At 40.0% G+C, this 24,881-nt stretch overlaps 1 protein-coding gene across 2 annotated transcripts in view; it reads right to left on the reverse strand.

Moving 5' to 3' along the window:
* Positions 1-24,881, reverse strand: part of FRMD3 (FERM domain containing 3) — a 294,544-nt gene that overhangs the window by 132,953 nt on the left and 136,710 nt on the right. For both annotated transcript variants that reach the window (XM_004048176.5, XM_019034221.4), the window contains exon 2: positions 12,952-13,056. In XM_004048176.5, coding sequence (XP_004048224.1) covers positions 12,952-13,056 — 105 coding nt within the window. The remainder of the gene's footprint in view (positions 1-12,951; positions 13,057-24,881) is intronic.

Genomic DNA, 24,881 nt, shown 5'->3' on the forward strand with positions numbered 1-24,881 from the left:
GGGCTTTCTATGTTGCCCAGGCTGGTCTCAAAAGCCTGGGCTCAAGCAATCCTCCCACCTTGGTCTCCCAAAGTGCTAGGATTACAGGCATGAGCCACCACACCTGGCTGTGCTATATTCCTTTTGATATTATATGTATATATGGTATCCAATATGTATATTTGATAAAATATATACATATATTTTGCAAAGCTTGGTTTCTAGCAGTTGCTGTGATAATAGGCAAGTACCACACAGAAATAGGTGTGCAACAAGCAATGAGCATGGTAGTGTGTCCAATATGATCCTAGGGGTGCCCAACAGGCACCCGTTATTAAGAAATTGCGGTTGTTTAAGAATGAAATGAAAATACTATTTTTTCTGCAATTTATATGTATAATGTCTTACATAACTACAAAAATTTTAGGACGTAACTACTTGTTTGGATCTAACTCTTATTAGATGAAACTGTTAGGTATTCTCCTGGCCTATGGAGGCCATGAAATAATCACTAAGATACTAACAGAGAGCCAGAAATTGAGAAAGTTTGGGAGGCTTTGAACTACTTTACCATATATTTAATATGTTTTCTTTCAAAATAAAAGATATAAACATTACCATATATTCAAAAAATACATATGTAAGCATCTAAATATATTTGTAAAGATCCAAAATGATACACAGTAAAATGAGACTAATGGAAGGATAATAGGAGAGGGAAACACACATTTAGGAGTGTTAACCAAAGAAAACCATGACTTCAGTATTTTCCGTGATGTTTTAACTTTAATTTTTTACATGTACTGGTGCAAGATACAGTTTGGATGTGTGTCCCCAACCAAATCTCATGTTGAACCGTAATCCCCAATGTTGGAGGTGGGGCCTGATGGGGAGTGATTGGATCACGGGAGCAGATTTCTCATTAATGGTTTAGCACCTTCCTCTTGGTGCTGTCCTTGTGATAATGAGTTCTTGCAAGATCTGGTCATGTAAAAGTGTGTGGCACCTTCCTCCTCTCTCCTGCTCCTGCTCCCACTGTGTGAGATGTCTGCTTGCCCTTTGCTGTCCACCATGACTGTAAGCTCCCTGATGCCTCCCCAGAAGCAGATGCTGGCACCATGGTTCCTGTACAGCCTTCAGAACCATGAGCCAACTAAACCTGTTTTCTTATAAATTACCCAGTCTCAGGTATTTCTTCATAGCAATGCAGGAACAGCCTAACACATTACACAAATAATTAAAAATCTATTTTTTAAAAAAAGACGGCAAATGTCTATTCAGAGGATGAAAGTAGATTTCATGTAAATTAGCCTGAATGAGTTCATACATGATAGGCAGATATCAAACCCAGCTGAGCACACAGGGTTGACATTGTGGTCAGACCTAGGAGCCAGCAGGCCTAGATTCAAATCCCAGCCCTAACACTGACAAGCTGTGGACTTAGAGCGAGTTCCCTGGTTTCCTCACTTACAGTATCATGGAGAAGTTTAAATGGGTTAATTCATGAAGAAGGCCTTAAAACAGAGCTTGGTGCATCGTGAAGGCTCAATAAGCACTGGCTGTTACCATCTTTAGGCTCCATGAAAGAGACTTCTCACTTGCTACCATGGCAGTTTCCATGAGTCTAACTGTGTCCTTCTTTTTTTTTTTTTTTTTTTGAGACAGAGTCTTGCTCTGTCACCCAGGCTGGAGTGCAGTGGCACAATCTCAGCTCACAGCAGCCTTCAGCTCACTGCAGCCTCCGCCTCCTGGGTTCAAGCAATTCTCCCGCCTCAGCCTCCAGAGTATCTGGAACTACAGGTGCAAGCCACCATGCCCGGCTAATTTATATATATGTATATAATATACATATAAATTTTATATATATAATATACATATAAAATTTATATGTATAAAATATACATATAAAATTTATATGTATAAAATATACATATAAAATTTATATGTATAAAATATACATATAAAATTTATATATATATAATATACATATAAAATTTATATATACAATATACATATAAAATTTATATATAATACATAATTTATATATAATATATAATATACATAATTTATATATAATATATAATATACATAATTTATATATTACATAATATATAATTTTTATATATTACATATAATTTATATATAATATATAACTTATATATTATATATAATTTGTATATTATATATAATATATATTTTATATAATTTATATAATTTATATATATACTATATATATAAATTTTATATAAATATATATATATTTTAGTAGAGATGGGGTTTCACCATGTAGGCCAGGCTGGTCTCAAACTCCTGACCTCAAGTGATCCACCTGCCTCAGCCTCCCAAAGTGCTGTGATTAACTGTGTGAGCCACCACACCCAGCCTGACTTTGTCCTTCTCTTTCTCCCTGACTCCTCATCTCACTCTCCCTTCTGTTCAACATGAGGAGATTAATTATCTATACAATTGCAATACCAGCTGTTAGCCCTTTGCCTCTCTCCTCATCCCCTTCCTCTCTCTCCTCTCTTTTCTCATTCTTCCAATTAGTGTTATGAGTTGGCCAGTGAAGTGGAGTCTGGACTACACCAATAACTCCTGCTATTATTCAAGGTACAAATGGATTACACTTGAGGGAAAAAATAACCACCATGATGTGGCACGCTTGGTAATTAGATATAAGTCTTAGAACATTTATTGCATTGCTATTTTCCTTTTGATTGCTACTTGGAATATATGCTGTTCTGATATTTTTAAGTCTTTTTCCTTACTGGAAACTGAGTTTCCCTAAGAGAGGCAAAAAGGAGAACCTGGTAACCAAATATCTGAATTTGTGGCTAATTTACTGTAGCTGAAATCTTCTTTTCCTCAACTCTCATTTAGAATAAAATTTCCAAAGGCTATAAGGAAGCTAAGACCCCATCATTGATTCTACAAAATGAACTAGGGGAGTAAGATGAACCAGTGGATTCACCCCTTAGTATGATTTGAAGGTACCAGGAAGGCATCTGCAGCAGATACTGTCAAGCCCCAGCAGCCTGACGCTTTTTAGGAAGGATGCCCTCAGTTTACTGGAGTCCACCACAGGGTAGAGAATTGAAACTTCCTACCCCACCTCACCCTCCACAAACCAGGGTAGCTCTTAACTAATGACTATCAGATGCGGTAGTATAAATACCTCTGCTCCCTCACCCCTTGGATGGCACAACTCTAAGGCATGGCCTACACTGATTCCAGAACTCCCCTATGAGATTGAGCCCAAAATACCCTCTACATGACTTTGCCCAGCATTACACACTTGCTTGGCCTCCTTTGCCTCCCTCCTGTAATCCTCTACTCCCCTACAAGTCTTTTCCTGGAAACACTTCCTAACAAATCACTTATACAGAAATTTTTATCTCAAGGTCTGCTTCTTCAAACCAGACCTAAAACAGCCTCCCTAACTCTCCACTAAAAGCTGTCTTCCATGGTGTTTAAAATCATTTCCCTGGGTATTTATTCCCTTTGCCTTAAGCTTAAACCCTGGAAACCTGCAAAGCCCCTGTGAAAGATCCCAGTTTGCAGAATTATTGAAATCTACCTGACCACATTTCAAGACTTTTCTTAGAAAAAATTTATTTTGGTTGAGAGCAGTTTCAAGAGAAAGAAGATGAGCTACACAAAGGGGGTGAAAAAGCAGAGAGATTCCTAACCCTATGTTTTGGTTTCCTTATCTGTAATCTTGGTGGAGATGGTGGGAGGCCGATTCCAGAACTCCTGAGATTCCTTGTTCTAACAGTCCAGAGTCTATGAACCTGAAGGATGAGGATATTGCCAATGAATGTTTCTTTCTTTTTAATTTTGCGAGGCACAACTGCACTTAGCCCCAAGAGATCATTTTCCTCTACCTTATCATACAAATGGTGCATATCTTTCATATATTCTCATTTTGGCTTGGTTGGGGAAAAAGAAGGTGGGTATGGGGTGGTACTTTGTGACTAAGAAGATTGATTTTTAATTTGGCCACTACTAAGACAAAAAAAATTGCATCTAAAAGTAAAAAATAAAGCACTTAGTTATCTTCAAATGTTTGGCTTCTGTTGAAATCGATTCAGTGTACGATTACAGAATAAATTACGCACTTCTCTGTTTACTTTCTCAAAGCCCTTGGTACCCTAAGCCAGAGTAATTTGTAGCCCAGAGAAATATGTTAAATAACCCAGGGGGCTTTTAAAAAGAATGAATGCACTTCCCCAGACAAGAGATTGTTTTTCACCTCGATAGTAACCAGATCCAAAATTTGAGCAATTCCCATGATGACCCTAAAAAGATGGCCTGATTCTCGCATCCACCTAGACAAAGCCCCAGAGTAACTCAGTCTCTGCGTTATCATGCAGCCAATTTATGTCATTCCTATCCCCTCTGGCCTCTTCTGGGGAAAAAACAATGCCATCTGATGAATGTAGCCTTATCAGTGTTCCAGACTATAAGGCTATAGCGAGGCCTAGTTATTTAGCTGCCAATAATCATGGTTTCCATTCCAGTTTCAAGAAGATCTATGACACAACAGCAACAACAACATCAACAAACCTGTAGATCACAAACGCTCAAAAATGTTTTTCCATTTGGAAATCAATCTATGTAAGAAAATCTGCTGAGCACAGTGGTTCATGCCTATAATCCTAGCACTTTGGGAGGCCAAGGCGGGCAGATCACCTGAGGTCAAGAGATCGAGACTGTCCTGGCTAACAGGGTGAAACCCTGTCTCTACTAAAGATACAAAAAATTAGCCGGGTGTGGTGGCACACGCCTGTATTCCCAGCTACTCAGGAGGCTGAGGCAGGAGAATTGCTTGAACCCGGGAGGCAGAGGTTGCAGTGAGCCTAGATCGTGCCACTGCACTCCAGTCTGGGCGGCAGAGTGCAAAAAAAAAAAAAGAAAAGAAAGAAAGAAAAAAGAAAATCTTCATTGTTTCACTGTAGTGTTTTTCACTCCTTTAGCCATGATGCTTTTGTATCCTAGGGTCCCAGGGATGGGCAAAAGAGAGATAACAGCCAGAAGAAGAAACACTGTACAAATCAGGGGAGGGGCCAGGAAGTCTAAAAAAAAAGCATTTGTGTTCCTTCACCCATTAAGCAACCTCCATTCCCTTCCCTATTTTGGCAATTTTTATTTTTTGTAAAGGACCAGATAGGAAATATTTTAAGCTTTGTGATCTACATGGATCTCTTTCACAACTACTCAACCCTGCTATTGGAGCATGAAAGCAGCTGCAGACAATATGTAAATGAACAGAATTAGCTGAGTTCCAATAAAACCTTATTTACAAAAACAGTTGGAAGGCCATCCTGACCCTTGCATGCCAGTCCCTACTCCCAAGAAATCTTTAATAGACACTCAAAAAAAAAAAAAGTCATAGTTTGAAAATGCAATAGGATGTAAAAAAAAACATGTATTACTATTTATTTTAAAGTATGCTAGTAACTAAAATGCAATCATTTATGAAATGAAATTATGGAATTTTTTTCAAGCTTGTTGCAGTGGAATTTACTACCATGTAGCATTTGCTGTCATGCCACATAAATTTAACAACATTGCCACCAAATTGTTCTAAAGTCAAAGATCAGCTAGCCTCTAGATTCATGGGCCTTTTTTAAAATTTCCAACTTTTATTTTAAGTTCAAGGGTACATGTGCAGAATGTGCAGGATTGTTACATAGGTAATCATGTGACTTAGGTCTTTTAAACATCTTTAAAGCATGGAATAGTAAAAAGACCAGTTATATAAATTGATAGTATGGTTAATTCATTAAAAAAAATTATATCACATAAGTAGTATTAGTATCCTTATTTAATAGATGAAGAAATTGAGACACAGAGGGTGTAAGGAACCTGCTCAAAGTGGTACAACCAGCAGGTGGCAAAGATAGGATTTGCCCTGGTCTTCATGATGCCAAAGCTTTTAGCACCTGAACAATTTCCTAAAATAGCAAAAGATAGTCATCATTCCCTGACTCAGTCCTCTGATCCTGCCTCCCTGCTTGGAACTGCAGCTCACTCCCTCTTATTGAGTCTATACCTATCCTTGCTCCCAGAATGTTTCTCTCTGCCCATTCTTTTCTTTCTGCTCTGTCTGATCTTTGTCCATCTCCTTTGCTGGTTTTGAATCTCTTCCCAGGGCTTCGAAGTCATAAAAGACTTCACTGGCTCCCAAATCCCCATCTGTGGCCCAAAACTCTTCTTTAATCTTCAGACCTATATTGTCATCTATACACTAAACATCTCCACCTCAACTTCTCTCATGCATCCCAACTCAAAACGTTCAGAACTTATCACTTTTCCCCCAAAACCTGTTCTCTTTCCTGTACAACTTATTTGGTAAGTGGCTCCACCTATACTCGGAGCTCTAAGCGGCCATGTAAGAAGTACAAACACCCTGCTGGAGAGGTCATCTGGAAAGGGCCTGAAACTACATCAGAGGGAGAGGACCCCTGAGCCCTACCTTCCAGCCCTCTGCATCAAGGCACCAGGCATATGGATGAAGATGTCTTGGATCCTCCAGATCGGACTAGCTGCTAGCTAAACACCACTGAGTGATCCAGTCAACACCATGTGGGGCAGAAGAATCTCCCAGCTGAATCCTGCTCAAATCCCTGAGCCACAAAATGCTGTGATATAATAAAATTATGTTGTTTTGAGGCACAAACTTTTGGGAAGGCTCGTTAAACAGCAATAGATAATGAGAACTACTAGATCCTCGTCATTAACCTCCACACATGTAACAGACAACTACTACTGAATCTTGAAGGAAATAAAATAGTCATTTTCTAACCTATACTGTTTTTATTTCTCCAAGTCATACATCATAGCCACATTCTAGTCTTCCCAGTTAGACTTAGATATTTTTAAGACTAATTTGAAACTTCCAAACCTGCTGGTCTCTAGTCAGCCCTACTGTTCTTGCCTGCTGGAAGCCTCCAGTGAGTACTTTACTCTTCAACCATCGCATTTAAACCTGTTTCCCTAACTGATTTCTACCCAGGCTGTCCCACCACCAACAGAGGAAAAACTTCTTACCTTGGATAGCTTCCTGATTTTTCCTGACTCAAACAAGGATAAAATGGCGTTTTCCCAGCCCCTGCCTTCTGGCTCAAATGAGATAACCAGGTCACGTGTTTGCCCCTCCCCTTCCACTATAATGTGGACATCTCCATTGGCTAAGTGACTTCTAGATGGCAACATTTTATCAAGCATCCATTTCCCTCCTCAGGAGAGGATATCAGATGTAAACAGAGTCAATTATGAGCCATCCTTTTAGTTAAAGACCAAGTACTGCTTTCTGCTGAAGGAATCTGACAATTTCCCCAAATGCATCAGTGTTCATACCTTGAGCCACAGTTGAACCACTGACAATATATTCCATTTTCAAATTATCACGATAGTACTGTCTTCCTTTTAACCTGAGTGTCAAAGTCCTTTCCCACAAAGCCAAGTTACTTGTACCTGTCTGCCCCTGACACACACACACAGACACCCAAGAAGTCTTGATCTTTAATACCTTTTGAAACGTAAACAAAAGAGGACTCATTGAGCAGACAAATTTGTGATCAGTGACTTGAGGCAGCAGCACAACCCTTTTCTTCAGGGCAGGGCTGCCCTAAATCTTAGGTACCACTCTTGCTCCTAGTGACGAGCAGCTGTGAAGTAATTATCCCGAGAAGCAGGAAGCAGCCTCTCAATGGCAGGAGCAGCTGGTGGGACATAATGCTATCTGGCTTCCTGGCACCATCCCCAGAGTGAAACCTCCAATCACTGGGCCAGCTTTTATTCCATTCCACGTCCTCCCCAAGGTGCCTCTAGAAAAAGCAAATTGCTCTAACATAGACAAGGTCTTTTCCTGTTATTAATAAAACTTACTGATAGGCTCTCTAGTTCCTTCTGGCTACCAACATAAAAGCCTTGGGGCTGTAATTATATTAGGGTTGTGACGGTGGGGGATGAGGACTGAACATGACCTTGCATCCATGATTTCCAGCTCATCCTCCTATCAGAAAACCTATTAAATCCTCTAGCGTCTGGTAGACATTAAGACACAATGTCCTATCATTGGGCACTTGAGGAGTGTACCCCAAAAGTGTGGATTTCCAAAGTGAATCCCGTGTCTTTGGGTGTGAGTCAAAATCAGAAAAGTCAACAACACTGATGGAAATGGGTTAAACAGATAATTAGCAATTCCAAAGTTAAAACCAAAAGCATTGAATACAACCTCCCTCCAGACCATAAAGCAGCATCCTACAACCCAGTCCTAGTGTAATTCTTCCTCTGGCTGGGCTGGGAGCTGGGGCACTCAGCTCTAAGGCATGGGGTGAGGGGTGACTTCCTTAGCTGGATTTGGGGAAATAAAAAGGGTAGAAGAACATAAGGGGAAAACCCAGGACAATGGACATCTAAAACCATAGCTATGGAAACTAGAGCTATGAAATCCAGCTAATTATTTCAAAACTTCATCTTTCCAAAGGGAAGTTACCCCAATACCTGAGCAGAAGTGGTAAAAAGAATATACCGGAGTAAAAAAAAAAAATCTAAACTTAAGCCAAGTACTACCTTCTTCTAGAATTACTTCTAGACTTATTGTCCCAGTTTTCTCTATCAGTAAAATGGAGAGAATACCACCCACTTTTTCCCTAATCTTAGGCAACTAAGATTATACAAGTTTCTTAGAAGATGAATGTTGTAGAAACTGAGGAGATTTTTTACTGGCCAGTATTCAACCTATCCTTCCCTATATCAAATTAAAAAATAATAATGGAAATGCTGGGCCCTGGATACCAAAATAGCAAAAGATAGTCATCATTTCCTGACTCAGTGTTTCCCATTTCCAGAGCATCTGGGGCATGAGACATCTTGCCAAACATATGGTGTTCCAAATGCAATCGTGCTAAATATTTAATATTCAACAATGGTTTACTGTAAATCGAGTTGTAGGCAAACCACCAGCCCCCAAGGCAAAGGTAACTTTCACTTCAGCTTCTCTAACTCACTTGATTTTCTCATTGAATTAGCTTTCTATCCAAATAATTCATCAGTTTTACTTGCCATTCAGAAAAATACAGGAGCTGGTGGAAAAAAAAATGTTGGTCAATTAATATCTGTTTAAAATGTGCATACCAGCATGTCTCTGTTTATGTCTTTGAGTCCATTTTTCTAATTATCCAAGGCCCATTTTCTGCCTTCTCTCTCCAATGATCTTAATAGTAGTGCCCCCTGCCTTTAAAAGATGTTCTTATAAACATTTCTAGGTTTTAGAGGTACTAATCATGAGTGTGTTTCCTCATGTCTCACCTGGACCTAGCCAATGCATAATAACTGTAAGAATAATAATAACAACCAAGAGTGAAAATAACACATACCAGATACTCAAGGTGTACCATGTGCTAAGCATTGATATACCTTATCTTTCATTCTCATATCAACCCTACAGGTTGGTATTGTTATTTGCTTTATCCATCAGGACCGAGACTCAGAGAGGCTGCATAGCTTGGTCAAGATCACACAGCTTACTAATCAGGAGAGATGGGATTTTTAATTCATATCTTTCTGAGTCCAAAGTCCTTGCAGTTGTGCACAGCAACTACCCTGCAACCCAAGTGAAAGCTACACTCACATCGTATCCTCAAAATCAAAAGGCTATAACAGCTGTATAATGCAGAGAGAAGTATTCAGAAACACCTCTGAGCAATGTAGTGGCTACATGAGATAAGACAGTTTTGTTTTGAGGGTGGCCCCCATCCTTTCCTTTACTCTACTACCCAAGTCTGGGCATTAAAAGTTACGTTAAATAGAGTCAAAATACAAAGAACAATAAACAACCTAAAGACTTCTCTTTTATAACTTTAGTTTAAAATTTTAATAATTTTAGACATATGAAAAAAGTTGCAAAAATGATAAAATATAACCTTCACTCATCTTCTCCTAATGTTAGCATCCTGTGTAATCACAGTACAACTATCAAAATGAGAAGCCAATATTAGCCAATTTAGTTAATGCTATTCTACCATAGCATTAACTAAACTACAGACTTTCTGTGTTCACCCAGTTTTCCCACTACTATACTTGTCTATGTTTCAGGATCCCACATTGCCTTGAGTTGACGTGTCTCTCCAATCTCTGACTGTGAATCCAGTCTGTCCTTGTCCTTCATGACCTCACACTTTTGAAGGTCAGTTATTTTGGAGAATGTCCCTCACATTGAATTTGCCTGATGTTTTCTCAATATTTGATTAAGGTTATGCATTATTGGGAAGAATGCCACAGAGATGATGTGTACTTCTCAGTGCATGGTATCAGGAGGTACCTGATGTTAACATGTGTTTTTACTGATGATGTTAATCTTGTTATCTTGGTTAAAGTGCTATCAGTCATGTTTCTCCACTATAGAGTTATTATTTTTCCCTTTGTAATCAAAAAAATGCCTTGGAAAGGAGGGGTTACTTTGCAAATTTCCTGTTTCTCCTTAAACTTTTGCACACTAATTTTAGCTCTTGCCTGCAATAATTATTTTTGTGTATGGTGATTTTCTATTTCCCTCATTCCTTCTACATTTATTAATTAAAATTCTTCTGTATGGAAGAGCTGACCCAAGTTTTCCCTTTATTTTTTGTTTAATTAATTATTTATATTAGGATGGACTCATGGATATTTATTTCATTCTATGGGTTATAATCCAATACTATTGTTATTTTGTGACACCAATTGTTCCTTAATGTCTTGCCTTATGGAAGCCACTGACCCTCTCTGGGCCTTAGTTTCCCCCTTCCTTAAAGGCTTTTCAGCAAGACGAGGCTATAATGAAGAACATTCATGGTACATGATAGATGCTCAACTAAATAGTAGCTAGAATTACTTCTGCAGGTTGGCCATTTATCATTTAGAATTGAATTTTGCACAAAATAACCTGTTTGCAGTGGTGACTAGAGGACTAATAGAGTCCAGAGTTTATTTGGTCCACAGGGACTTTGATCTATAATCCTAAACTCAAACACTCACTCTACCACTTATTAACTGTGAAACCTGGGACAAGTAACAACTTCTTTGAGCTTCTTTCCCTCTTATACAAGTGTAATATCTTCACAGGCTATAAAAAGTTATGGCTATGAATGTCTTTATATCATGGTCCCCAGACCAAAGCTGGCTTGGCTGCATCAAAATTAGATTAGGAATAGGCTAAGTGCATGTTGCTGGCCCTAACCCCATGGATTCTGATTTAAGAGGTCTGGAATAGGGTCCACACTATGCAAACACCTAAGGTGATTTTCTTGCAGGGCCAGGTCTGGGAACCAGTGTTACTCAGTAAACACCACACACGCCCATCCCTGACATCATGTCAGTCCCACATCCCCACCACTGCCCTGCCACCTTCGTCTCACTCAGGTAAATGCCTGGACCATCCAAAGGTTACTGGGAGTACTACAGGAAACCAAAATCCTTCTGAGCTGTAATACTTCATTGCATCCCTTCATATAAACTTGGGTCCCTAGGACTCCAAGAGCAAAATAAGATTCTCTATGTATCAGATGCAAATCTAATCTATTCCTTAAATATCCTCTTATTTACAGAAATACACTCTGTGAGCCTCTCCTCATGGTATTGGGTCAGTAAACACTAAACTAAGAGCCAAGTGAGGTGTTGGGGTGGAAAGAGGAGACAGGAAGAAGATCAGGGACACTGAGGAGGAGGAGAGCAAATTAAAGAAGGCAGAGGGGTCCTATCCCCACTTCCAGGCTACCTCCAGGTGACCCCTTCACACACTATCCTGCTAGTAAGAAGCAGAGACCCAAGTGTGTACTGAGCCTCTGAGCATATGGCTGGGAACTCTGAGCCCATGGCTGGGACCCGCCCCAGGAGCCAGGGGTGGAGATCCCCAGGGGTCATTTGGATGTGAAGAGCACACATCACGTGGTTCTGGCATATGCTACACTGAACACACCTAGGCTGCTACACCAGTTCAAAAGGTAAGACTGCTGCTCACTCTTCCCCACCAACGGATACCAAAAAGGGTAGGTGTCTCCAGGAGCAAGAATAAAACAGGGGCTTTCAAGTTTAGTTGTGCCCAAGGAGCTGCTTCTGAAGTGACTTAAACCTTTTTCATCTCTCAAAACTTTGTTGAAAAAAACTGAGGTGAAATTCACATAACAAAATTAACCACTTTAAAATGTACATTTTGGTGGCAACCACCATCAATATGAAGTTTCAAACATGTTCATCCCTCGAAAAGAAAACCCTATACCCATTAAGCAGTTATTTCTCAATTACTCTTCCTACCAATAGCTTTTTTTTTTTTTTTTTTTTTTTTTTTTGAGACAGGATCTTGCTCTGTAACCCAGGCTGGAGTGTAGTGGCCCCAGCACAGATCACTGCAGCCTTGACCTCCCAGGCTCAAGCTATTCTGCCCCACCTCAGCCTCCCAAGTAGCTGTGACGACAGGCACATGCCACCATGCCCAGCTAATTTTTGTATTTTTTGTAGAGGTGGAGTTTTGCCCTGTTGCCAGCGCTGGTCTTCAACTCCTGGGTTCAAGTGGTCCGTTCATCTAGGCCTCCCAAAGTGCTGGGATTACAGATGTGACCCACAGAGCCCAGCCTCAATAGCTTTTTACAGTGAGTGGGGTTGGGCAGGGGTGATATTCTCCATAGTGAAATTTTATGTAGCCATTGTTTGAGGGACTTTGGGAAACCCTGGGTTCAAAGGGGACAGGGACATTGTCTCTTCTAAGCAGATGGGAGCAGCCTTCTGGAAAGGCCTAGGGTAACTTTTCCCTTCTCTTTCTCCACCCAGTCCAGTGAGGACAATGCCAGCCTCTTCTGCCCACACAGGGTTTCATGTGCCCAATAATCTGTGAGAACAAGGGCATCACTAGGGCTTTGAGAGGAACCCCCACAGTGCACCACAGTCTGGGTCACTCCCTGAAAATGGCTCCAGATAGAAATCAGCTCTTACCCTTTGCTTCTCTGGGTCCACATAGCGAATGCCAAAGTAGTCCTTCTCCAGCAGGCTGTAGTAGTTGCAGATGTGGTCAATGAGAAACTGCCCTTTGGTTTCCCTCTGCAAAGGAAGCACATTTAAGTCTCAGCCAGAGCTCACCTTGTGCATTCACATCCTCAGGGAGCCTTGTTCACCACCATGGGTCTATGCTCCGAAAAATAAATGTGCTCACTCCAGTCCCTGAAGAAGGAGCTTCCAAACTCTTTTAACCACAAATCCTCAATGATAAATACATTTCACATTATGAGCCATTACACACACGCAAACACACGCACACACATACACGGAACCAAAAGGACCCCAAAAAGAGCAGTCAAAATAATCCATATGCCATTTAATTTGTCTAATGCTATTTATGACTCAGGGTACTAATTTCACAACACAGTAACTTGTGGAGGTCCACAATTTGGAAACTCTCATGTAACACACACAACTGCCTAACTGCTTTTTCTAATTCCTCGGTACATATTCATTCATCCAGTTCTCACAATGATCCTACCAGGAAGGTTCTCATTTTATATCGGAGGAAACTGAGCCACAAAGAGGTTCAGTGACTTGCCCAAAGTCACACAACTTGAATGGAGCAGGACAGGATTTGAGCCAGGCCAACTGGCTGCAGTATGTGGGCTCCTTCCAAGCCACTTTGACCCCCTGGAGCAATCACGAGTCCACTGCAGCTCTGCCAGGAGGCAGGGTCTGGTGAGAGTGGCAATGCTGTGAGTGGCAACTAAATTCCCTGGCTCTCAGCGGGAATGGTGGGGAACCTGCTTCCTTGGTCCTCAGAGCCACTGCATCCCTTCCACAAACCAACACAGAAAGGCAGTGTGGGAGATTCAGGGGATCCCAGGACTAAGATCCAAAGACAGGCCTGTGTGACCTTGGGTAAACCCCTAGCTGTTTCTACTTCGGTAAAATAAGGTGGTTGGACTAGATTATTTCTAAGTTAGTTAGGTTATTTTTCCTTCTAAAATTCTACAAGTGAAAGACGTAACAGCCAAATCTGACTAACATAAATACCACTACAACAAAAATCTCTTCATAGCAAAGACCGTTCTAAGCCCTCATCAGGATATCTGATAAGATTAATTTCTGCTTCAATCAAAGTCGCTGACAGACCCATGAAATGTTTTAGAGATGTGACCTATTAAAATATATGAAGAAATTAGAGGCATTAAGTGAGCTACTTTTTCAATCCACTAAAAATAATTTTGAAAGATCAGTTTGGTCTATGTTACATAATGATCTTTTCATTAAAGACCACTACCATTAACTCAGGAAGTTGGATGGGAAAGCCACACCCTCCAGCAAGATCTCCATTGACTACTCAAGACCCTTGAGAGAAAAAAATGCTGCTGCAGACAATGCAGTGATTAGACAATGCAAGCGTGGCTGAAACAGGGGTCAATGCCTTCCAAAAAGCCTGGGATGCGCTGCACTGAGTGAAGGACGGGGGCTTATAAGCACACAGTGTGATATGAAACCTCCATTTTCCTGAAATCACTTTTGAGTTTGATTTTGAATAAGCTTCAAGTTTTTAACTTCCTTCCTGAGAAACCATCTGATATAGCTCAAAAGAGACAAAACATAAAAATGGAATTTGTTTTTAAATGTCTGTAATTGTTTTTTAATCCAGGAGGCTCAAATGACAAAGCTATACCTAACAGCTGAATTCAATGCCCAGAAAATAATCATTGGCTTTAGTTCCTTTTACACATATACTCCGTAATCCAATCATCTTTAAAAGGTTGCAGCATTATCCCCTCACCAAACATAACATAGGAGCTCATCATTTTATGATTGAATGGCAAAGCCCTCTTCATTAGGATTTACTATAGGGAAGTATTCCCTACCATATTCCAGATATGTGGGTCAAGGCAGTGCGTTGTAATAATATGGGATTGAGCAGGCCTTGATTGTTCATGACAGATACTGCTGTCATTTTGCCCTAAAGAAGATGTACTCAACAGCACAACAAAGATTTTTTTAAAGGATTAAACACAGCAACCAATATACACCCTCCAGCAAGATCTCCATTGACTACTGAAGACCCTTGAGAGAAGAAAATGCTGCTGCAGACAACGCAGTGATTAGAGCAGGCAAGCGTGGCTGAAACAGGGGCCAATGCCTTCCAAAAACCAGGTAAGGCCAATTCCCATGGTTCCAGACCACCAGGTGGGTTCTAGGTCTTTGCTACTGAAGGTACAGCCTACAGATCAACACTATCACAGAGCAGCAGCCTCAGTCTCACCCAGGAGGGAGCCTGTTGGAGACAGAATCTCAGGCACTGCTCTAGCCCTGCTGCACCTGGTCTGCATTTTGGCAAAATCCCCAGTTTATTCGCATGCACATTGAAGTTTGAGAAGCACTGGTCCAGGAGGATTTCCACAACATGGGAAAAGCACAAAATTTTACCTTTCTCCAGGGACCACCACAAAGAAAAAAAAAAAAAAAGCCCCTTTTCCTTGAGAATTGTCTCTCCCTTAACTCAGAAAAATCAGTCCTTTCCTGCCTTGGGTACACAAGCTGCCTCTGCCATTGTCAGGAGACATCGATAGCCCTTTGCAGTTCTGCCCCAGCCTCTGCATGTTGCCCAGCCAGCCTCACCACCCTGAGACCCTCCATGTCTCACCGCTTGGTGCCAAAGAAGTCAGCGTATAGTCCCACATTCTTCGCCTGGAAATCCAAAGTCTGTAAGCCATTTAAGTTCCTACTGTTGTCATTTTTGTCCCTTAAGCTCAGTTCTTGCACTAAACAAAAGCCTGCATAGGCCCAGTACCAAAGGTTGGAAGAGCTGGTTCAGGAGTCAGGTGCATGAGGGGCAGAAGTCCAGCTACTGCTCATATACCTCACATCAGAAGAGAGACTGGGGAGTAAACAGTGGTTATGACCTGAACCTTCCACATGCTTCCTCCTGAACCTCCTGAAGATAGAGGTTCCTTCCCTGCAGCCTAAACCAGTGCCTGGCATGCTGGATGTTACCAGATGAATAAGAAGTCTTTCCTTTTTTCTCATGGAAAACATGAGGTCTGGGAACAGAAGGAAGCACTTTCCACAAGCCCACACAGCACTAACAGAGAGCCCCGGGCGAGACAATAGCGTCCTGGTATTGGCAATTCCACAAATGTAGTGGAATTGGCCAACTTTCATGCATCTCTCTCAAGGTCTGTGTGCAGAAGTGGTTATCAAAGATTTCAAGTAAAAGGATTTCTTTTTAATGTCAGACTTTTCTTGATTCTCCCACAGGATAGCAGCTCTACGTGCAGTACTGATTGAGTAGAGAAAAAAAAAATCAAGCAGCTAATTTAAATTCTTCAGAGCTGTTACCTAAATTATGTTTTATTAATCACAACAGCATTTAATACATGTGAAAAGTAGTAAGATACAAATGCGTGAGCAGGGTCTAATACAAAGATCAGTAGGATTTGATAATCTGTGCTTAAAATCCTTATGTGCATAAGTATAGACTTTTGATGTTGTCTCTAAATGAGGTTGTATGGTCTCAGAAATGCACTGACAGAGTTGAAAGAATTTGTTCAACTACACAACTTAACTTGTGTCTCAATACTGGTCCTTATTATCTATAGTACACTGTGACTTGATTCTTTTTATAAATACTGTACTAAAATAATGTGAAGACAATTGCAATATTTTCAATGTGTTAAAATCTATAAGCCAATGCTAGCCAAGATGTGACCCATGGACTATGCCAGAACATGAACAGTGCATGACTGGTCCTCCAAGACAGCAGTCACCATCCTTTTTGGAACCAGGGACCAGTTTCACGGAAGACAATTTTTCCAAAGACAGGGTGGCGGGATGGTTTCAGGATGATTCAGGCACCTAACATTTATTGTGCACTTTATTTCTATTATTATTATATTGTAATATATAAGGAAATAATTATACAATTCACCATAATGTAGACTCAGTGGGAGCCCTGAGCTTGTTTTCCTGCAACTAACTGGGGGTGATGGGAGACAGTGACAGATCATCAGGCATTAGATTCTCATAAGGAGTGTGCAGCCTAGATCCCTCACCTGCACAGCTCACAATAGCTTTGCACTCCCATGAGAATCTAATGCTGCCACTGATCTGACAGGAGGTGGAGCTCGGGTAGTACTGCGAGTGATGGGGAGCAGCTGTAAATACAGATGAAGCTTCTTGCTTGCCCGCAGCTCACCTACTGCTATGCAGCTGAGTTCTGAGGCCCAGGGATTGGGATCCCCTACTCCAAAAAACAAGTGCAGAAATTAAGATCAATTTAATTCTATTGTGTGTGTGTGGTTGTTTGTTTTTTGCTTTTTTTTTTTTTTTTTTTACAAATATTGGTCCAAAGCAGACTGGAGGAATAAAAATCTAGTACTTGTGTCTCCCCACAGAGAGTTTGAGAGTTTGAGACTCTCTGATCTAAACTGTGCCACCAGGCTTGGGGGTTCTGTTTGCAATTTCTTTAGTCCACAAGCCCCAAAGTGTAAAGGGGGTTGTGTCCTCTCTCTCACCTTCTCTGCCCATCTTTCAGACAATTTTTAGTGTGTGTTGGATTGCTGAACCCCCTGCAATAATCTCATCTTCCCTCAGGGTGGAAAGTGTTAGTCTCCTGGGTATGGCAGGATACTTGGCATAATTCTGGGCATCTCAAAAGGCAAATTCTCTCACTGGGCTACAGACTCACTGATGTGGCAAACTAGGATCCATTTCAAAAGAATTTGTGTGAAACAATCACATGTCTGATTAGGGATGGCTAGGTAAGAGTGGGCTAACCCTTTTGAGAGGGTGAAAAAAAGTATTTAGTTACTCTGAATCTCTATCTCCTGGTCTGTAAACTCTAAATAATGCAGTCTTTAATGGGTAACCTGAGTATTAAAGACAATGTTTGTAAATATCTTGTTGGACACATAGTAGCTGCTCAATAAATGATAGCTATATACTGTTGTTGTTTGTAATATGATGATTTTGTTTCTTCTGATGCCCATAGTACCTTCTCTTCAAAGGCTGCTGAGTGGACCAGAGTCAGTAGTAAGTCCCACCAAACACAGATGTCAGGAGAGCTTACCATTCTCTCACAGAATGGGTTGGATTTACCCCTTTACACCCTATGGAACCTAATTTTTACAATCACAAACTAGCCTACTTGTCAGAAAAGTCCACCTTTCCTCCCCACCCCAAAGTATGTACTAGGAAAACAGAAGACGCCACTGTGTTCTAATCTTGTTTTCACCACTCATCAGCTAAGTGGCCTTGAGAAAGTCACCAAATTCCTCTGAGACTGTTTCTCCTTCTATAATGGGAGAATAATGATGGTAACTTCCAGATGTATCCCCAATTAGATATTCTAAGGCTCATTCGTGTATCTATTAAACACCTATCATGCACCAGGCATTGAGATAGAGATTATAAATAAGCAAAGAGTGAAACCTAGAAATTTATCATCTCGCAGATCTTAAAACCCTGCCCTTTGTAAAATGTGAATGAATTTTGTAAACTGCAAAGTATTATACCAATGTTAGATGTCATTATTAATAATATTAAGAATAATCTTAATCTTAAATCTTTGTCTCAATTTTACAGATCCTTTTAGATATAAGGAAGTTAAGTGGAATAGTATTTGCCTCCCAGAACTGTCCTCTTTAGATTCAAAAAAAAGGGAACAAAAAGACAAAGAACTCAATTCTTTTTTTTATTCATTTGAATTTAGTTTACGTTCATGGGTACATGTGCAGGTTCGTTATACAGGTAAACTCGTGTCATGGGGGTTTGTTGTACAGATTATCTCATCACCCAGGTATTAAGCCTAGTACCCATTAGTAATTTTTTCTGATCCTCTCCCTCCTCCCACTCTCCACCCGCTACAAGTTTCCATGTCTGTTGTTCCCCCTCTTTGTGTCCATGTGTTCTCATCATTTAGCTCCCACTTATAAGTGAGAACAGGTGGTATTTGGTTTTCTGTTTCTGCTTTAGTTTGCTAAGGATAACTTTCCTTGATTCTCTGCAGCCAACTGCTGATGATGCATTTACTTCAACTCCCAAGTTCAGCAGTAAAATTAAAACAATACATTTGTGCTTAAAGAAAAAGAGCAAAGAAATCAATTGCCCAAGTCAGCAATAGCTTTTCTTCAATTAAAAAAAAAAAAAAGTCTGGCAGATTTCAGTCCCCAATTCCTAAAACTCCAAGCGAGGTTTTGTTCAGCGTTTTAGACACTGGTTAAGTGGAAAAAACAGTACCAACCCCAAAATACTGAATATATTGCTAAACAAGTTTAGAGTTTGAATAGCTACCTTTAGGGATGAAGGTATGAACATAGTAATAAGAACTACTATTCATTTAACACTTACTGTATATCAAGAACTTTGCTACATATTTTGCATTTGATCTCTTGACAACCCATTGGGGTAGTTAATATTCTCCTCATGTTACAGATGAGGAAAAATGAACTCAGAAATTCTATGTTTGTTTACAGGGCTGTCAAACCGAGGTCTGACACCTATGCTGAATCTGTTCTAGGAACTCAGTTGGCCTATGTGCCCCCATTCTCTATGTGGAGATAGAGGAAAACAACAATATGAGGATTTGGAAGCAATGTCAAGTTCTCCAATTACTAGAATTTGGACACTGGCAGGAAGGAGCACTGGGTTACCCACAACACCACCAGGCTGGGAAAAGGCAGTTTTATAAAATACAAAGCAGATTATAATAGACTTCATTGGTTAACTGCTTAGCAACCATACATCCCTTTATCTTTCTTAAAGGAACCCAGATTTTCCTCAGGTATGCACATGCGTGTACACACATGCACGCACACACATGGTACAGGCATAAGCCTCAAGGAACTATGACCCAATCGCATCTGAGGGCTCTAGCTTGGTTGGTATGAGGGTAACCCCACCTCTCTTGTCTGATTGGTTCAGGAAAGGACACATGACCCAGCTTAGGCCAATGAGACATGAGGAATACTTTACGAGGGCTTCTGGGATAATTCTTATTTACTCTTCCGAAAGAGCTTCGAGAAGAGACTTGCCCTTCCCTCTGGACCATACACAGAGGTGCAGTGGGATTGAGGATGAAGCCGAAATATTCACAGAGAAATGGAGCCTGTGTCTGCAGACTGTCAATCAGTTAATGTGAATTTCCTTGGAGATGCCCATGAAATTCCTTATTATTTCAGCAAGTACAGACTGGCTTTTCTGTTTGTTGCACCCAACATTTTCACTCCGGAGAGAAGGTAAATCAATGCCTCAGGCCAAGAAGAGCTAAGAGAGAACAATAATGCTGGTGTGAAACACAGTTGCAGAGATGGCTGACTGATGAGCCCGGGAGCAGTCCATTGACTCTACTCTTTGTTCTGCTGTGTTCTATTCAGTCAGCATAGTGTTAACTGAGCTGATCATGGCTGACTGATGAGCCCAGGAGCAGAGTCCATTGACTGCTGTGTTCTATCAGTCAGCATAGCGTTTTGGTGTTTTTGAATGGGGAGACTGCACATAAAATCTGGATGCTAGCTGCCCTTGAAAAGCTGGAGGGTTTGGAAGCTGGACCGTAAAGGTCTGGTTGGCTTCTCCTTTCCCTGAAAAATGAACTCTGCAGTCCACCACATTTCCGCCTTCCCTGTTGTCTTCTGCTTCTTCCATTTCCCTCAATTCCCTGATCACTGGAGGTATTTGAGTTTACAATCCCTAATCTGAGGCAATAACAGAGGTCTCAGAAAGCGATCCTTGAAAGAGCTTTCCTTGGAAGTACATCCTCAGAGCCAGGAAACATCCTCAGCGGACACAGCTTTGGGCTGCCCTCTAAAGCTGCCCAACAACTGGGGTCCTAGGACCCAGTGGAGGAAGAAAGACCTAATACAGAACAGAGACATGGGAGAGGCTCGCTGGAATGAGGGAAGCAGGCAAGGGCCAGAGGAGTTGGAAGCACAGCCCCAGGATGGTGGGAACAGTTTGCTCTGGGGTTGGCACTGTTCCTCCGGGACCCCTCTATGATAAACAGAAGTGGGAGCTGTGAGGCCTCATTTCCTAATTATGAGGGTTGTGAGGTTCCTGTTCAAAGGGCTCTGTTGCTTGGCACCTTATGCCTGCAGAAGTTGCTTTTGAGAAGGGATAGACTTCATAAATGTACATCTGGGAAAGAACAGAATTGTCTCTGGTGATTCTTCTACCTGGAAGGAAGAATCCAATCATCTGAATGCCCAGAAACTCCATGAGGAGCTTCTAACCAATTACAAGGCCCTTAACAGCAACTAAATGTTCAGTTTGCTGCTAGGATTATGTCTTCTAGGGACAGATGGATACATTTCTCTGGTGAATTAAGGGCCTTGATTCATTTACCTTCATAGGCAGATGAATAAAGAATAGTAATGAGAAACTGGTGAACTAAATAGTTCTGCTTTTATTGTCAAGGACAAGCATTTATTAATATAAGAAAGATTGTAGCTTGATTGAACAACATAAAAGTGCTCTGTTAATATTCTTCTATAAAAAAACTCAAGCCTATTTGTGTAAATTCACATATTTTGTTATGTTAGGGACCACAGCTTTAACAAAAACTGCATCTCTTTAATAAGAAAACCTTTATTAAACAGCAAGTAATATATTGCTTTGTTAACAGTAACTGGTACTGTTACAAACAGTAACTGGCATTCTTCCTATTGCAAACAGTAACTAGTATTAGATATTAAGCTGTGACATATATTCAGAAAATTACATCATCCCAAGAATATGAGAGAAATATTAAAGCTATTTAAATGGGAGATAAATATAAAGAAAAACAAGAATAGAGGAACCTCTCATGGTTGAATCTGTGGTTCTCACACAGAAATTAAAAGTTTCTTTGATTTGTGTTATCCAAATATTTTCAAATGTATGGAAGATAAACCCAAGATTTGGGAAAAATGAAATATACCTAATGCTAAATGACGAGTTAATGGGTGCAGCACACCAACATGGCACATGTATACATACGTAACAAACCTGCACGTTGTGCACATGTACCCTAAAACTTAAAGTATAATAATAATAAAATTTTTAAAAAAAAGAAAGAAATATGTAATTCTGAATACATATCTGTTTTAGAGTACTAATTAGTAGCTACAGCTAAGATAATTGCAAATACAGGCAAATTTTATTAAAGGCATTTTTGTGCCCAGTAAGTATTCATAAGTTGGTGGAGGATTATGACTATAGTAGTGACCTAAAAAACAGAAAATAACAACAAAAACAATACCAGGGCCAGCTACCCATGAGGGAAACAAAATCAATAGTTGCCTGAAAGTGAGCACTGGATACAAAAATAAAGGCAAGACACAAACAGCCTCCTTACCCAGCCAGGCCCAGTGGTAGAGAATGAAAACCCAACTGCTTATCTAATGCCCATGGTAGCCCCTACACACTATGAGAAGACAGACATACAGTCAACATCACAGCAAGAGGCTTAATAGTATTAAAGCTAGAGAAGTCAAAAGGGTCCTAAGGAAGAAAGACAAAGAAATAGCGCATCCAGGAGAAGATGAAGCAGCCAGAATACATTGGTCAGTTTTTCATCTGAATCCTAAACAGTGTCTTCTGAAGGAGTGTCACAGTTGAATAATCAGTCAAGGTAGCTTGGAGTTAGTAACGTTTGCCTCTTTTTGTTTCTCTTCTGGGTGTTTTCTGCCTCCATTACCTCTACTGCGTTCTGTGGCTTTCATTCTAAAAGATGCCTTGTGTATCTGTTCCTAGTCATTCGGTCATTTCTGTTCTGACTGGCATACAGGTCCATCCCAATGCTTAGGGAATCATATTTGACTTGTCAGCTCTTCTTAGCAGTTTTTGCCACACACAGCCTGTGCTCAAAAGGTTCTTTCTTCTCCATCTTTTTCTTCTTCTTCTTGTTTCAGATTTTTGTGCCAGGTCCAGCTCTTCAAAGCACTCACATCAGAATAATCTAGAAGTTTTACAAGTTGAATCTTTTCTATGATTTTAACAAAGTGAGTTTTTTTCTTCATGCTAAGGCTAAGGCTCAAAGAAGCTAATTAACTTACCCAAAGTCAACAGAGCTAGAAACTGGCAGAGTAAATATTTAAACCTGGGACTGCTATATTTGGTTATTATAACCACATTTTTAAATTGTTGAAAAGAAATAAATAACTTCCTCAACTTGATAAAGAACGTCTACCACATTTTAAAATTGTTAAAAAGAAATGAATAACTTCCTCAACTTGATAAAGAATGTCTATTAAAACTATACAGCTAACATCATACTTAATAGTGAGAAACTAGATGTGTTTCCCTTAAAACAGGGAACAAGGCAAAGATGTCCTCTCTTACCACTTCTTTTCAACACCATACTGGAAGTCCTAGCTAATGCAATAACACAAGACAAGAAAGAAAAAAGAAGAGAAAAGAAAAGACAGGAGAGGAGAAGAGAGAAAAGAAAAGAAAAAGGTATGCAGATTGGGAAGGAGGAAATAAAAATTTCTTTGTCTGCAGATGACATCAGATGTTCTCATTGTCTATGTAAAAAATATCAAAGAATCTACCAAAAAAACCCACTCCTGGAATTAATAAACTAGTAAGTGCAATGTTGCAGGACATAAAGCTAACATACAAAAATAAATTGTTTTCCTATAGACCAGCAATGAACAATTGAAAGTTGAAATTAAAAACAAAAGACCATTTATATTAGTACCCCAAAAAATGAAATACTTAGGGATAACAAAATATGTACAAAATCTATATCAGGAAAACTACCAAAATTTGGATGAAAGAAATAAAAGATCAAAATAAATGGATATTCTAGTACCCATGAACAGAATAGAAAAACTCAATATTGTCAAGATGTCAGTTCTTTTCAACTTATTCTATAGATTCAATGCAAGCTCCACCAAAATCCCAGTGGGATATCAACAGTCAGATTCTGATGTTTTGTGAAAAGGCAAAAGATTTAGAGTGGCCAACACAGTACTGATGACAAACAATGTCAGAGGACTGATGCTACCCAGCTTCAAGACTTACTATAAAGTTACAGTGATGAAGGCAATGTGGTATTAGCAAAATAATAGGCAAATAGAACAATGAAACACAATAGAGAACCCAGAAATAGACTCACACAAATACAGTCAACTGATTTCTGACAAAAAGTCCCCAAAGGATAAAATATATATTTTTAAGTTATCCTGACCACAGTAGCTGAGACAAGATTTTAAGCAAAGTGCTTTCAGAAATGAGCTATCTTTATTAATCAATGCTTCCTGAACTTAAGTACATCTTCATTTAATATCTGCTTCTTTTTCTTAGTCTAGTATGTGATCTGGAATATTTGCTTCTCTAACAAGCCTTGTGAAACAGAAAGGCCAAACTCTCTGGGATTCACCATCTCCTTGAGCCACATCAGGAGATGCTAGCATCACCTCCTCTTCTTCTCAGATTCCTAATTAACAAGCATTCACTTAGAACTTCCTCAGTGCCTGGTTCTATGTACTATATTTAGATTACCTCAACTATTCATTGGATTTCATCCACGTAAGCCCCAGGAGCTAATTGCGTTCCCATTTTCAAGAAGAGGAAGATAAAACTTAGGGTGGTTGAATAACTTGACCAAGGTCACATGGCAAGCACATGGCAAAATGCCAGGTTTGAACTCAGGTCTCTCAGAGTCCAGAAAGAAAAGACTAGAATTATTAACCATTAGCAAGCAGTATAATGTTCAGATTTTTTAAAGTAGAATCACAGAATGTTGGAGTTGGAAGGTACTATAGAGATAATCTTATCCAAACTCTTCATCTCAGAAATGGGGAAACTGAGACCCAGAGAATTTTAGATGAAATAATACAAATTAGTGCTGGAATTAAGATTTCAAATCAAGAGCTGGAGCCAAGATATATCAGTCAGGATAGGCTAGATTAAGCTGCAGC

Source organism: Gorilla gorilla, chromosome 13 (genome assembly GCF_029281585.2).
Source record: "Gorilla gorilla gorilla isolate KB3781 chromosome 13, NHGRI_mGorGor1-v2.1_pri, whole genome shotgun sequence".
In the NCBI taxonomy this organism is placed as follows: domain Eukaryota; kingdom Metazoa; phylum Chordata; class Mammalia; order Primates; family Hominidae; genus Gorilla; species Gorilla gorilla.